This window comes from Falco rusticolus, chromosome 3 (assembly GCF_015220075.1).
Source record: "Falco rusticolus isolate bFalRus1 chromosome 3, bFalRus1.pri, whole genome shotgun sequence".
Taxonomy (NCBI): domain Eukaryota; kingdom Metazoa; phylum Chordata; class Aves; order Falconiformes; family Falconidae; genus Falco; species Falco rusticolus.
In genome coordinates, this window is record NC_051189.1 from 111,643,691 (window position 1) to 111,656,559 (window position 12,869).

The following is a 12,869-nucleotide window of genomic DNA, read 5'->3' on the forward strand; positions in this document are numbered from 1 at the left end:
GCCCTCCTACTTCCTTGGGGTTCTGCTTTTCTGTTTTTTTCCCCTCTTTTACTCTTGCCTCCTTTGTCCTCTCTTGTTTTTCTGAGGAAAATACAGAATTCAGTATATTCCCTTGCCTGGCCTCAATCACTTGTGCAGCTGTTTCTTTGTGTATCAAAAAGCAAGTTAAAGGAGCAAAGACTTGAAATAAAGCAGGATTAAAAATGAAAGACAATTTATTAGCAATTAAAAAGTTTAGAAACCTTTACAAATCCATTTTATGGACCACAGTTAGAATGGTTCCAACTATAGTTCCACACAGTTGAAATTTGCAGTATGAATAGTCAAACATATGTAAGGCAATTCCCAAGACACCTTTCGCTTCCATTTCACACAAGACTGAACAATTTAAATTAGATTCAAACTCTCTTTAAGTTGAATAAAAATAGATATATTAACGATAACTGCCTTTTCCAACATATTCAAACAATGGTATGGCTACAGGAAGAGTCTCTCTTTTTTTAACTGTTATTTTTAAGACTGTGTTATGTAAGGGAGAAACATACTAATTTTTGACATAACATCTCTAGGTAACTTGTAATTGGGGTAGTTTTCAGAACAGATTTTAATATTCCTCATTGCGGTATGCTAGCGAACATTCCCTTATGTCTGAATAACTTTGGCACTTATGGATTCTCTGGTGTGTACTAGTGTTTTGCTCATGGATACAGTGGGTTTAAGTGTTGGAGTTGAGTTTTTTTGGCCGGGTCTGGATTTTTTTCTCACTCGCTGTTCTCTCTTGGTCCTAGTGACATATAGCACACTCATGTTCTAACCTGAACATAATTTGCTGGCAGCCCAGAAAGCTGCTTTCTAGTTTATCAACCTCTAGGTAATCTATGGATAGGAATAAACGTCACAGAGCATATGGCACAAATCCTTCCTCCAGGGTTACTATATGCTGGGTGCAGCCCTCTGTGGGGACTTACTTGAGACAGTAGCAGGAGATGGCAGTAAAAGTTCAGAAAAGAACCTGAATACTAACTAATCTAAAACTTTTGAGCTTTGTCTTTTTCCTCTGTGGGAATGTAAGCCACTTACTATACACTAAGGAAAGGTGCATCAGAGACACTTCTGATCGATTCCTCTGGCTTGAAATGAATGTGTCATTTTTGTGATTTAAGTCCCCCTTGGACAAGCAATGCTTGCTCTGGACACTGAAGGAAAGACAACAAGGAGGCTTTCTTTTTAGTCCCTGCTTGGCTGGTTAGTTCTAAGGTGACACACTAGTCACAGTGATAGTGAAAACACACCAATGAGTTTTCTGAAGGTGCTGTAAGTGCATTGTGTTCTAACCTGTTCTAACACAGTATTTTTCCCTTTGGAAAGAGCTTGAAGATGAGGAAATAAGTCTGAGCCCTGGTAACACTAGTGGCTGTGGCTGGTGCTTAATGCACCTGTGTGTTTGTGTGTGTACGTAGCCGGTATGTAGCTGTTGCACATATTAGATGAAATGAACAATTATTTGGCTGATTTTGAGCTGTTTGTTGCCCACCTTCTGTGCAGTGGCATCATGTAGCTGTACAATCAAATACTGTTTCCCTCTACGGTTTGAAATCCTGTGGCCGGATCTTCATCTCAACTCTCTTCAGTGAGTAGGTCGATCCGTGCCACCCGTACCAGGTGATGCCATCCATGTTCTTTGTGTGTTCTCCTTTGCGGTAGTAAACTCCGTTCAGATTGGAATCTGTGCAGCAGTTGTACCAATATCCACCTTTTCAGGAAACAAATTAATAGATTTCTGGTGAGCCATTTACTAGATACAGGTATATTTTTTAGTAATAATAAGAACTATTGCTCATTCTGGAGGAGAGTGACCAGAATGCAGCATTTAATCCCTGGAGCCTATGGCTCTAATAGTTGGGATTGCAAGTAAATTTGAAAATTAACATAGATACTAAATACATAAAGGCTTTATGGTTCCATAGTCAAATAAGTCCAGTAGCTTTTTGTTTAGTTACTCACTTCTCTTAGAATATTTCCTTAACGTCTCTTGATTCTGAGACTTAGCATAGGAAACATATTTGGGTTCTTAGCTTGGGCATCTTAAGGTATGTAAAAGGTTTCTGGATTCTGCAAGTGAGCTGCACTATTTTATTGAGACTGATATCAGCAATTTTATTTGTATGTTGTGTGAGGGCACAATGAGGTCATTAAAAATAAAGGGCAAGATGCAGTGAAGACAATTATCTTTGTGACAGAGCTCATATAGAGATAATATATTGAACGAAGAGAGTAGCTTCACTAGAGGCTCTTAATAGAGTAGGAATAAAGATTAGAATTCAGGTTGAATCTTGAGGTGTATGTGGGATAATAATACAGGACAATAATTAGAAGTCCCTAATAGTAGAACCTGAAACCTCATAAAAATACAAGAAAAAATAAAAAGCATATAGATATACAGGAATAGGTCCCTGCATCACTGAATTGCATCAGCATCTGAAATTAGTCTGGCAGATTGGCAGATATGCGTAATGGGCTAGATAATAATATGTGTAGGTGAGAACATACACTAAATAATTGGGAGGGTACTGATGTCTATAACATGCAGTCCGGCTCTGTGTAAGTCAGCCTTAACTGCCAGATTTCCCACCAAATGGATAAGTGTATATTCCAGAATTGGTCACCTCTCCCTTGATTTGCTATCCAGATGGTATTTGCTAGTTACTTGGAGAGAGGGAGTCTTGGGCTCTCTACAGATTACCCAGGCAGCTGTTTTGCGACAGGATGTGTGTTTTACCTTTACGAAACTGGGCACAGTCATCCACGCACTTGTCGTTGTCCTTGTCCTTCGTGCTGAAGGCTGTGTTGTTGTGATACCTTAGAGAATCACGCCCTGTGTTGCCAGTGTAGTTCCCGACAAAAAGACGATAGCTATTTATTTCGTTGCTCAGGGTGAATTGCTTGTATTGTGCATAGCGTATGTTCCCTTCCCAGTCCTGCCACAGAATGATAAAGAAATGGGTCATATTAGAATAGTTATGAAAAGACTCCGCCATCTATGGTTATATACAGTGCATGTTATGTATCTCTTTTCAGTCTTAGATTTTTCACAAGCTTTATTCTGTCTCAGACTGAAGAAACTTATCTGTTAAGGCAAAGAAACTTTCCAGAGTGAAGCGTCATGTTTCCAAATCTTATCTGCGCTTGTATTGAAGAATACATATGGAAACCTGGTGTGCAGCTCTTGCATTCAACACCCATGTCTCAATGTGCTGCCTCAAGTAACTTTTTATTCCTCTGTGAAACAGTGACTTCTAGACGTAAAGCCTTTCAACTCACTTTTTCTGTTACACACACACACATCCCTCAAAGCTATTGTACCAGTTATGAACTAGTCTAAATCAAACCCAAACCTTTAATAGACCGTGGAAATTGTTTTGGGGTAGTACAATCTTTTTTACACAGGCTGGAAGGAAGTGCTGCAAAAGGAAAAGACTCAGAGTCTTTAAAACTTTATCAGGCATCTCTATGAATCTTTAAACCTGAGGTGGTCGGCGGTTTGATCTCTGTCTGCAGTGGGTTCCACAGGATTCTCTAGAGCCCCATGTGTATAGACGGAAGATTGTCCTACTGAATTTGCACAGTGGAGAACATAATTCTCTCTTGTCCTTGAATGTATCACTAGTTCTGGCCTACCTCCTTCTGTAATTAAAGTGTACAAATTCTTTGGGTCTCCTATAGAGGTAGAAGATGGTATCTGCTACTGGAGAACCACTTTGTACAAAAAAACCTTTTGCTGCTGAAATTGAGAGCTTATTAATTACCTCCAACTCAACTCTCAGAACAGTGGGGCGTCTTGAAAGTCGGTAGATGTTTTCATTTCCCAGCCAAAAATCTCCCCGAATATTGCCAAATCCTTCCCTGTATTGTTTCCAGTCCCTATTGAAAGATGTCAATCCAACTTTACGTCTTTGGATGATAGTCCAGCCACCTCCATCTGTCTCCATGTCACAGAACACCTAGAACAGGAAAAAAGGCAGTGTTTACTAGTTAGTGGACTTGGGAAGGTTCAGTTCCCTTAGCACAAGACATTGTTCCAGATTTCACAACTTGAAGAAATGCCTATTTTATTTAAAAGTCATGGGAAAAAAAATTATTAAATGAACCCTTTTTCTGGTTTTCCTCTTTAAAGGTACACTCTTTCCTTCCTTGAATTTTGCCTACATAAAGATGCTGATTCAAAGTGCAGAGTATCATAATACAGTATGTGCCTTTTATATCTCTGCGGTAGATAAGTATTGCTTGATCATATTTGAAAAGACATGTAATACACAGTGTGTAGTTGAATCCTTACCTCCAGATCTGGACTGCCCAAAAATTCATCAGGAGGTAGCTTGTAAACGCCAGAGATTCGGTAGTTCCTCTGGTAAAGTGATGAGCAGTCATAGACAGCATCTACTTGAATCAGAACCAGAAAGTAAGAATCTGAACAGCAAGAGCAACTCCTGTAAGTGTGGTTTCTGTAAAGCTTAGTTTGTAGTACAAGGAGTAATTAAGTGAAGATGACGTCCCATAAGTCTAATATTTTCCTGAAATAGTTTAATTTTGATCAGTGCATGCATTGGAAGATGATGTTGTAGCACTGGGACTTTGTGATGTTCTCTGGTTTTCTTCTGCGTTTTTTGGGGTTTTTTTAACCTCTTCTGTCCAAAGAGACATCTCTGCTTTATCTTCACATAGCTACTGTGTGTGTCTGCTGGAAGGTAAAAAGGTGTATGTTTGCTGCCCCCCTGCCAAATAATAAAGGTTTATCTAATAGGGTGGCTCGGTCTGCTGCCTGTTCTGATTGTGTGCTTGAACAGGTTAGCCAACTTTGTGGATGAGGCATATTTGCTTGACACTTCTTGCACTAGAGCCTGTGACAGCGGTAGTGACTTTTAGCTGCAGTCAATCTGTCAGTTGCTGCAAGCCTCCTTTCCTCCCGGTGCAGGAGGTGGTAAAATTCATAGCTGTTCTTCTGAAGATAAACTAGCTGAAGTAAGGCTTTATCCCTACTGACAATCTTAAATTTAGTACAGACTAAATGTCTCTTACCTGGTGAGGTGAGATGCATCTGTTTTAAATTATCTTCTAACCCAGTTTCCTCTGCACATTACTGTATTTTTTTCTAAACCTTTACTACAGCTCCAAAGAGATTTGTTATGGTATAATTTTTGTTAAAGATCTAACAGTGGCACGTCAAAACCAGTCAAGTGGGACTTTTTCTAAGAAGAATTTAGTAAACAGATTTAGAAGTTTTTCCTTCGCATTTAAAAAAGAAAAAAAAAAATCCAAGTGAAGTCTTTTGGCAAACCCAGTCATCTCAGACAACAGCAGTTTCTTTTTAAGGAAGTTTTAAGCTGTTGCAGTGAATTTTGATTTAAGGGAAGTCAACAAAAAGGACACTTGCTTTTAGACGTGACTTTACAGGTAGCTAACCTACAAAATGCACCTGCATTCCATGTTTAGTACAGGCCTGTGCAATCACTGTGTGCAGTGAAATTTTCCCTCAGGGAAGAGATAATTTTCAACAATTTAACTGTGTTCTGGCTAGGCTTATATCACAGTTTTCATCTTGCATCATCTGCAGCCCTGAATTTTTGAGTATTGCCAAGCAAATAATGGATCAGTCTTACTTTGGTTCAGAGATAGTCATAAAGATACAATTATAAATCTCCAGTAATGCTTGGAGAGCTCTTCTAATTGTTTTACCAACTTCTAGTCCTCTGTCAGCACTGTGAACTCAGAGGATGTTACTGCCAGAGCCACTCCCTGACAAAGCCAGCTCCCTTTCTTTTTGGATTGATACTATAGTGCTCAGAAAATAAAATATTAGACAGAGTTCCGTGCTGTACAAATAAAATACCTGTTCAGTTTTTCTGCTCCCTCATAACAGACATACAGATGTTAAAATACAGCTGGACGTTTGGACTTTTGGCAGATGAATTCAAACTAGTTCTCTCAGGATCACCTGCAGAAGTATTCAGTATGCATACTTGCTAATCACGTTAGTGAGACATGCTAGCATTAAGAACTAGTCATTAGTTCATTCTGTGCATAAAGAGGTCTATCTGGGAGCTCAGCGACTCCCTTCTTACCAGCTGAAGTTTGTGTGACCGTCTGAGCTGCCTGGAGTTGCATGATATCTATCTGGTTGTTCATTTCGGAGTATTTGCTTTCAGCATCAATGAGGCGGGACTCCATCTGCTTGGTGCTCCCTTCCAGCTCCATCACCTGCATAACCACATTCACCCAGTCACCTTCCTGCTTCTTGCTCAGCTCCTGCAGCATTCTGCTCAGGTTGGCTACTTGCAGCTTGAGCTCTTTCATCTCATCGCAGCAGCCTGTCATCTTGGACTGTGCATTCCCATTGATTGTTCTCCTTTTAGGAGGCTTCTGCAGCAGTGCTGGATAGATTGCCACAGACACAGTGACAATGCAGAGCCATGCCAGCTGAGCAGTGGATCTTGCTGGCATTTTTGCTTACAGCAGCAGAAAACTTCCAGCTGACTGCGGGTAGCCTGAATGCAGCTGGGGTAGGTATGAAACTTTCTGCAAGTGCTACAGCAGACTGGTACCTAGCTTTCTTCCAATGAAGTGAGTCTTTGAAGGTGGAGCCTGAAGAAGTAGCTTTTTTTCAGACCCCTCCTGTCAGAATCAGGAAGTCTTCACTATGGAAGTCTGCCTCAAAGCATCTTATATACTATTTTTCTGTTTACCTCCACCCCCTTGAAGCTATGAAGAGTTTTCTGGCCCCTCCCAGTTCATCTGTCCATATCAGGTGTTCACAGGGTGAAGTTGGAACAGGTTTTAGCCAGGAAATGTTGGGGAGAGCAGGAGAGACTTCACACAGTTCTGTCTTGAAGGGGTGTGGGAGAGGGCTAGGAAACGAGGAGAGTTTCCAGCAATTATTGCCTATTGGATTGTAGCCCTCTCGGTGACTAGTTCTGGCACTTCAGTAACGTAGGAGTATTAGAGGTCCAGAATGTGAAAAGGCTGTCCAAACAGAATGACTTTGTTAAAGTTCGAGGAAGGTAACTGCCTTGTAGGTAGCCCTAGTTGCAATGAGTCCAACTAATATAATCCCCAGAAGTTGTAGGGGGTAACTCTATGCTTGCAGTATTTACTAATTGAGATGATATTTTAGCAAATTAGTTCAGCATCTGATCCTCCTCTCTCTGGACACTGGTGCATCTGCACTATTTGTTTTGTAGAACTCAGTGCTGTTCTCTTTAGAGATGGGTTATCCGAGGGTGGGATGGAAAGAAGTCTGCAAAATATGTAAGTCAAACTGCATGTCTTCTGTTTACTCGCAGTGGACAAGCAAAAGGACGTTAAAAAGTACAGAAAGGCAGTCTACTTAAAATTGACAAGAGATGGCTTTTTAACAGGCAATGTGATCTAACTCCAACATTATGGCAGCCAGTTTATTAACAGGATTTTAAGAAAGGAAAATGTATGGGTAATTAAAATGTCCACAGTTACATAAAGTGTAGATTTAAGAGTAAACCTTAAATCTGTAGACATTCAGAGTATAGGTCAAATATCAGCTGGCTGAGATAACAACTTCCAATCTCTTCTTTTTATATCTTTTAACAGCTGAAAAGTTGATTATACCTGTTTGATCCCAAAGTAGAACTGCTTCAGCAGTGGTGCAGCCTTTTGGAAAAGGTCTGCAACTTTTGTTCTAGATCCTTACAGATAAGTTGTTTCTTGATTTGTGTTGTCCAGCGTGTGGGTTCTTGCATCTTTCTGCAAAGTTTCTGATCGTAGTAACTGGCAGAGATAAGATGCAAATAAAGGAGTAAATGGCTCCTGTATCTGCACCTGGCGTAAATGCCATAGGAGTTTATTGGTGTCCAGAAAAACAAAAGAAAGCTAATCTTGCTCCTTTTACAAAGAAAATTGGGACAAACCCAACCGAGACATGCTATCCCATCTAGACTTCTTTTGCTGATCCAAAGTGGCTGCGGGATTTCTGCTTAATTAGAAAACATTAGGAAAGCCTTGCTGATCTGATACCCACTTTCAGAGAAATAAGAAGCACAATTTCCTGTTGGTGCAATTTCTCTTCCTCCTTAGCTTTGTTACACTTGTTGCTAGATGTTTGTTTCTGCCTCTGATTTGCACTACAGCTGGCTAGTAGTTTTTCTGCAGAATAGTAACGAGACCCCACAAGGTGCAAAGATTTAGGAAGAGAAAAATCATCAAAGCCCGGAAAGGGTGGAATATGAGTACAGATGTTTCATAAACCTGAATTTTGTTAGAGGAGAAAGAGGAGGTCAAAATTGGACGTCTCCAGGCAGTGTGAGTGTCTTGAGTTTCATTGTGGGTGCCTGTGTGCTGTACTTCAGGCAGAAACCACTGTAGTGTGTAGTATCAGCTGGTGAGGCTACTGTGTGATAGTGGTGACCTGGGATATTGCCAGAGATATGAAAGTACAATTTGATTAAAGTACTGAGGATACCTCCACAGCAGACCATAGGCTTCAGTCACATTTTTGTTGTGGACATTCCAGAAACCTTCCATAGCAAAATTACTTTTTATACTTCAGACCAGAAAGTGCCACTGCACATGGATGAAAGCCTGACCTTTTTGTTCTGCCTCTAATCCTGTCTGAGCCCTCTTCCAGCTGGAGCTTCTGTCATTCCCAGGGGCAAATTCTTCTCAGGCTTCCTGTGATGAGAAACGTGTTTTCATCAAAGTTGGAACAAAGAATAGGACAGGCCAGACTCTGGCTTCTCCACCCCAAAAAGCCACCCTGCTAACACCCCTATCTTGTTACATAGGGATTCGATACATTCTGCTGCTGCTCTTGCTCACAGTAACTCTTACCTGTTTTGTACAGTCTGAATTTCACCCACACTCCCATCATGAAGGGCAGATGTAGAAGAGACGAACCACTTGTAGGCCTGTGCATTCCCCTTTTATACAAGTTTTGGAAGGATCCAAGATTTAACCGAACTTTGTCGTGCACAGATGTTGCAAAACAGTGCAGAAAGGCCTCCAAATGCCCTCTCTAAACTGGAGTATTTCACTCAAAATGAGACAGCCAGGGTTTTATTTTGGGTCCAGCCTCTGATTTGTGTATGCTAATGCAGGCTATCTTTCTTTTGCATACTTGGATTTACCCTTTTTAAAACAGAGGTAATACTTCCTTGTTCTCTCACTTTGCTCTGTGTAAGGGGGTGACAACAGACGTATTATGCAGGAATGGAAAAGAGCACAAATCTTCCCATCTGTCATTACTTCTGAGGGAGCATTAAGAGAGATTTGGGCAGACAGATCTCTCTTGGCAGAGACCGTAACCTTAATGGAATTTGACTTCTTTATGAGTATTTGAAAGATGAATCTTTCCCTGTTACATGAAGAACTGAGGGCAGTCACTTAGGCAGCAATAGCTACTAATGATAGTCATTGCCAGATTAGATCAGCTGTAGGAACTGACAGTTTGTAGAAAACTTTCCACTGCTGCGTACTGCTGTACTTAAAACTTGAATTCAGGATCCTGTTATATTTTGGAAAGAAGCATAGTTTTGGGCATAGCTAGGAAGAAACTAGTTCTGTGATTACTGAGTGGGTAGTCCTATTTTTCCCTTTCCCCCAATACCAATAGAGAAATAGAGTATCATTTGGTCCAAAATCCACCGCCCTAGTTTTCCTCTGTTGTATTTTGAATGTGGAAATATTTTGCCACACGATAGCTAAAAAGGAGATGCTGAAGTCAAGAACAGGAGGCAAATCCTTTTCGACTTTGTCAATGATGTAAGTTTGAAGTGGTTGGAAGAACTGAGTCTAAATGTGATTGCAGTTAATGTGTACCCTATACTTATAATGTTGCTTGATGTTACCAAATTCAAGTATATTAGTATTATTTGATTAGAACCAAGTCTCTCTTGTCCCTGGAGGGCTGGATTAAATTGGAGATGGTTTTAAATGACTGCCTTCTCTGCGAAGCTGTTTTGGCAGGTATATGTGAAGCTGAGACAAGAAGGAAAGCTCAGTGCCCTCTGGCTATTTATTTGGTAGCCAGTCATTGCAAAACCCTTAATATGCATCCGGCAAATGCTTAGAATCTAGCATTCCTGGTGCTTGCTGAGATGGCAAAGCCTCTCAACTCTCTGCTGGCAGATTGCCGGAGTCCACACTTACTTTGTCAAAGCTCTGTGAAATACTGCTTTCCCCTCCAAGGAAGTATGAAACTGTTCACCTCTGGCTTTGGAGATGCTCATAAATGTTCTAACGGTCACTCTGCTATAGCTTTACAGTAATGATTAAATCTCTAGTAAAGTTAAATAAAATTGTTACCTACTGCAAATAGTTATACTTCTCTGAAGTTATATAGAAACAAGTGGAAGTAAGAGGGCCTGATGAGAAACAAAATGCTAATACTTCCTACAATCATTTGTGATTTCTTTTTTATTTAATGTATCCTTTTCTGGTGTAACAAATATGCAAAGGCTGTGGTTCAGTGTTTCACCTTTTTCTGCTAAATATCTTCCTTGGCAATTTCTTTTCTTCTCTGCCTTCACTGAATCTTGTTAATAAAGGATAGGTGGTACAAGATCTTTTGCAGCCTGAGCAGCAGGGCTAGCCAAGAATTTTTTGGTAACATTTTCACTGCTTTTCCTTTCAAAGCTCATGAATGTTTTTATTTGATTTGCAAGCATTTATATCAAGATTGGGAATCTGGCCAATTTTAATGCCTGTGAGCAATGTGTGCCCTTGCTGAAAAGCTGAAGGGGCTGCTACTCTGGCCTGTAAGCAGTCAATCTTCACAACTGTTTATTGAAAACAGCTCTTTCCTGGTATTGGTTTCTCAAACATACTTGTTCCCAGCATGGGAATAATTTTTAGTGACATGATGGAAATGCATTTTTTTAGAGTTGTTTTGGGGGCAATTGATTGTTTTCTGAGGTTTGTTGAATCAAGGACTCAGGGATGCCTGAACACAAACTGTAGAATTGGGGAAGCTGGCCAACAAAGCCAGTTCCTTTTGCTAGAGGATTATCTGTTCCCCAGAGTATCTACAAAGTAGCAGTGCCTTCCACTTCTAATTCCAGGAGCAAGCTCTCAGCACTTCCTCAGAAGGAAAAACAAGCTTGACTTAGGTTGGTAAATTCTGTCACGTAGAGGAGTCTTTTAAACAAACTTGGGGAGATCTAAAAAAAAAAAAGTTTGTCTTCTTGTCTAGACTTTGCACACAAGCTGCTTTATTGCAAAAATAAGGTTTCTCTACCAAGTTTTGAGATGCTTTCTGGCAATAGGAAATGTGTGTGTTAGCTCACAGATAGGCTTGGGACCTCCTGAAAAGACTGTTAAAACCAAGTTCTTCACTGTTATGGGAAGATAGGGATGGGTATAATCTCTTACTTTTTAGTTTTTGAAAATTTAATATATTTTGAGTGACAGACAATATTGTTAGAGACCCTCAAAGATAATGGAAGACTGGAGAGCTCCCAGGGCTGTATAAAAGAGAGTATCACTAGTGAACATTAGACGTTTATGCCTGGGGGTTGTGGAGGAGACAAGTCCATCATCTGAGTACTCTTTCTTCTGAAGACAGTAAAGTTGTTTTTCATTCCCAGTTCATGTCTGGTTCCTGTTTAAATAGCCTTTAAAATATACAAGCAATAGGAGTATATTTCCCTTAAATAACGTTCTTTTTTTGTGATTCTAGCTGAGTGTGCTACATTTTAGTGCTTTACACATCTAAGACTTACTTTTTTATTCGATATCTTAATAATCAGAAAGTAGGTTTGTAACCTTTCACCACTAATAATACTCAAAGATTTAAGATACTTTTTTTGTCAGAGATTTTTATATCAGGGAGTTTGCCAAGGGTAATAACTTTTTCCAATTACTATGTCATTCCATCCGTACAAAACTTTTTTTCATCAGAAGGCTTGTCACATTTTAATATCCCACTCATCATGGTCAAGTACTAAAAATAGGTTAGGGTTGGACAGGAACACTAAATATTATCCTGGCTACAGTTCAGATATTGATTAATAAACGAGGGGGGGAAAAACTGTCAATCATCTTGGATTTAATGGTCTTCTCACAAAGCTTTCTGTGCCAGTCTCATGTCCTTCCTAGCCGCCCCTAGCTGCTGAAAATTGTGCACTTGGAGTATGAGAATTAATGCTTTTGTTGTTGTGACATCAATTTTAATTCTACTGTGCTGCATTATATAATTATGCAGTGAGTCCAGGCAGACCAAACCCATACAAAGCTTCAGTGGTGGAAATCAGTTTTGCAACTGATTAATCCTGATTTTGAAGGAAAGTATGAAGATCTTCTGTTGCTTTATTGTTTCTTCTAACGACTTCCCTTATTGCGTAAGGAGAGAAATCAAATGGTGGGTATCTAAACAGTGAAATTAATGCATTATTTCTAAATATGTCAAAATCTTGTTGATATGACTTAGACAATCTTTTTATTTCTCTGGACTCCCATTTTAATACTGGAAGATTCTGCCAGCCCATACCAGCAGCACAGCTGAATACTTAGGCCTTTCCTGATAGATGACATATGTAACCTATAACCTACCAAACCTATACCTGAAAACTTCCAAGAAAGGAGATACGGTAGTCTACTTGAAGGCTTGGCAGCATGCCTTAAAAGAAAAGTAGGTGGTAGTGGTGGCTTTTTTCTAGATTCTAAACAAAAGTGAACAGATGAATGTGTTCTACCCTCAGTAGATACGGAGAACAATTGATCTTCTCCTTAATAGTAAACTTCATATTATCCTGAATTAGGAGCAACTGCAAGGATGTCTCCCAGTAAACAGAGACTTAAGTTACTTTCTGCTGAGTTAGCCAGCAGCGTTGTTTCTATCTTGAGAG

At 39.9% G+C, this 12,869-nt stretch overlaps 2 protein-coding genes across 8 annotated transcripts in view; one reads left to right on the plus strand and one right to left on the minus strand.

Annotated features, from left to right (window-relative positions):
• MTOR (mechanistic target of rapamycin kinase) overlaps nt 1-12,869 on the plus strand; it is a 66,860-nt gene that overhangs the window by 20,706 nt on the left and 33,285 nt on the right. The gene's annotated exons all lie outside the window — the stretch shown is intronic.
• Nucleotides 198-6,746, minus strand: ANGPTL7 (angiopoietin like 7). Of its 2 annotated transcripts, none has more exons than XM_037382169.1 (5): nt 6,120-6,746; nt 4,337-4,437; nt 3,807-4,001; nt 2,780-2,978; nt 198-1,753 (listed from the first exon to the last, which is right to left on the minus strand). In XM_037382169.1, exons 1-5 carry the CDS (start codon nt 6,496-6,498, stop codon nt 1,584-1,586), a joined length of 1,044 nt encoding a protein of 347 aa, XP_037238066.1. In that variant the 5' UTR covers nt 6,499-6,746; the 3' UTR covers nt 198-1,583. The 2 variants fall into 2 exon arrangements, with proteins under 2 accessions (XP_037238066.1, XP_037238065.1); XM_037382168.1 differs by having other exon boundaries at nt 4,337-4,440.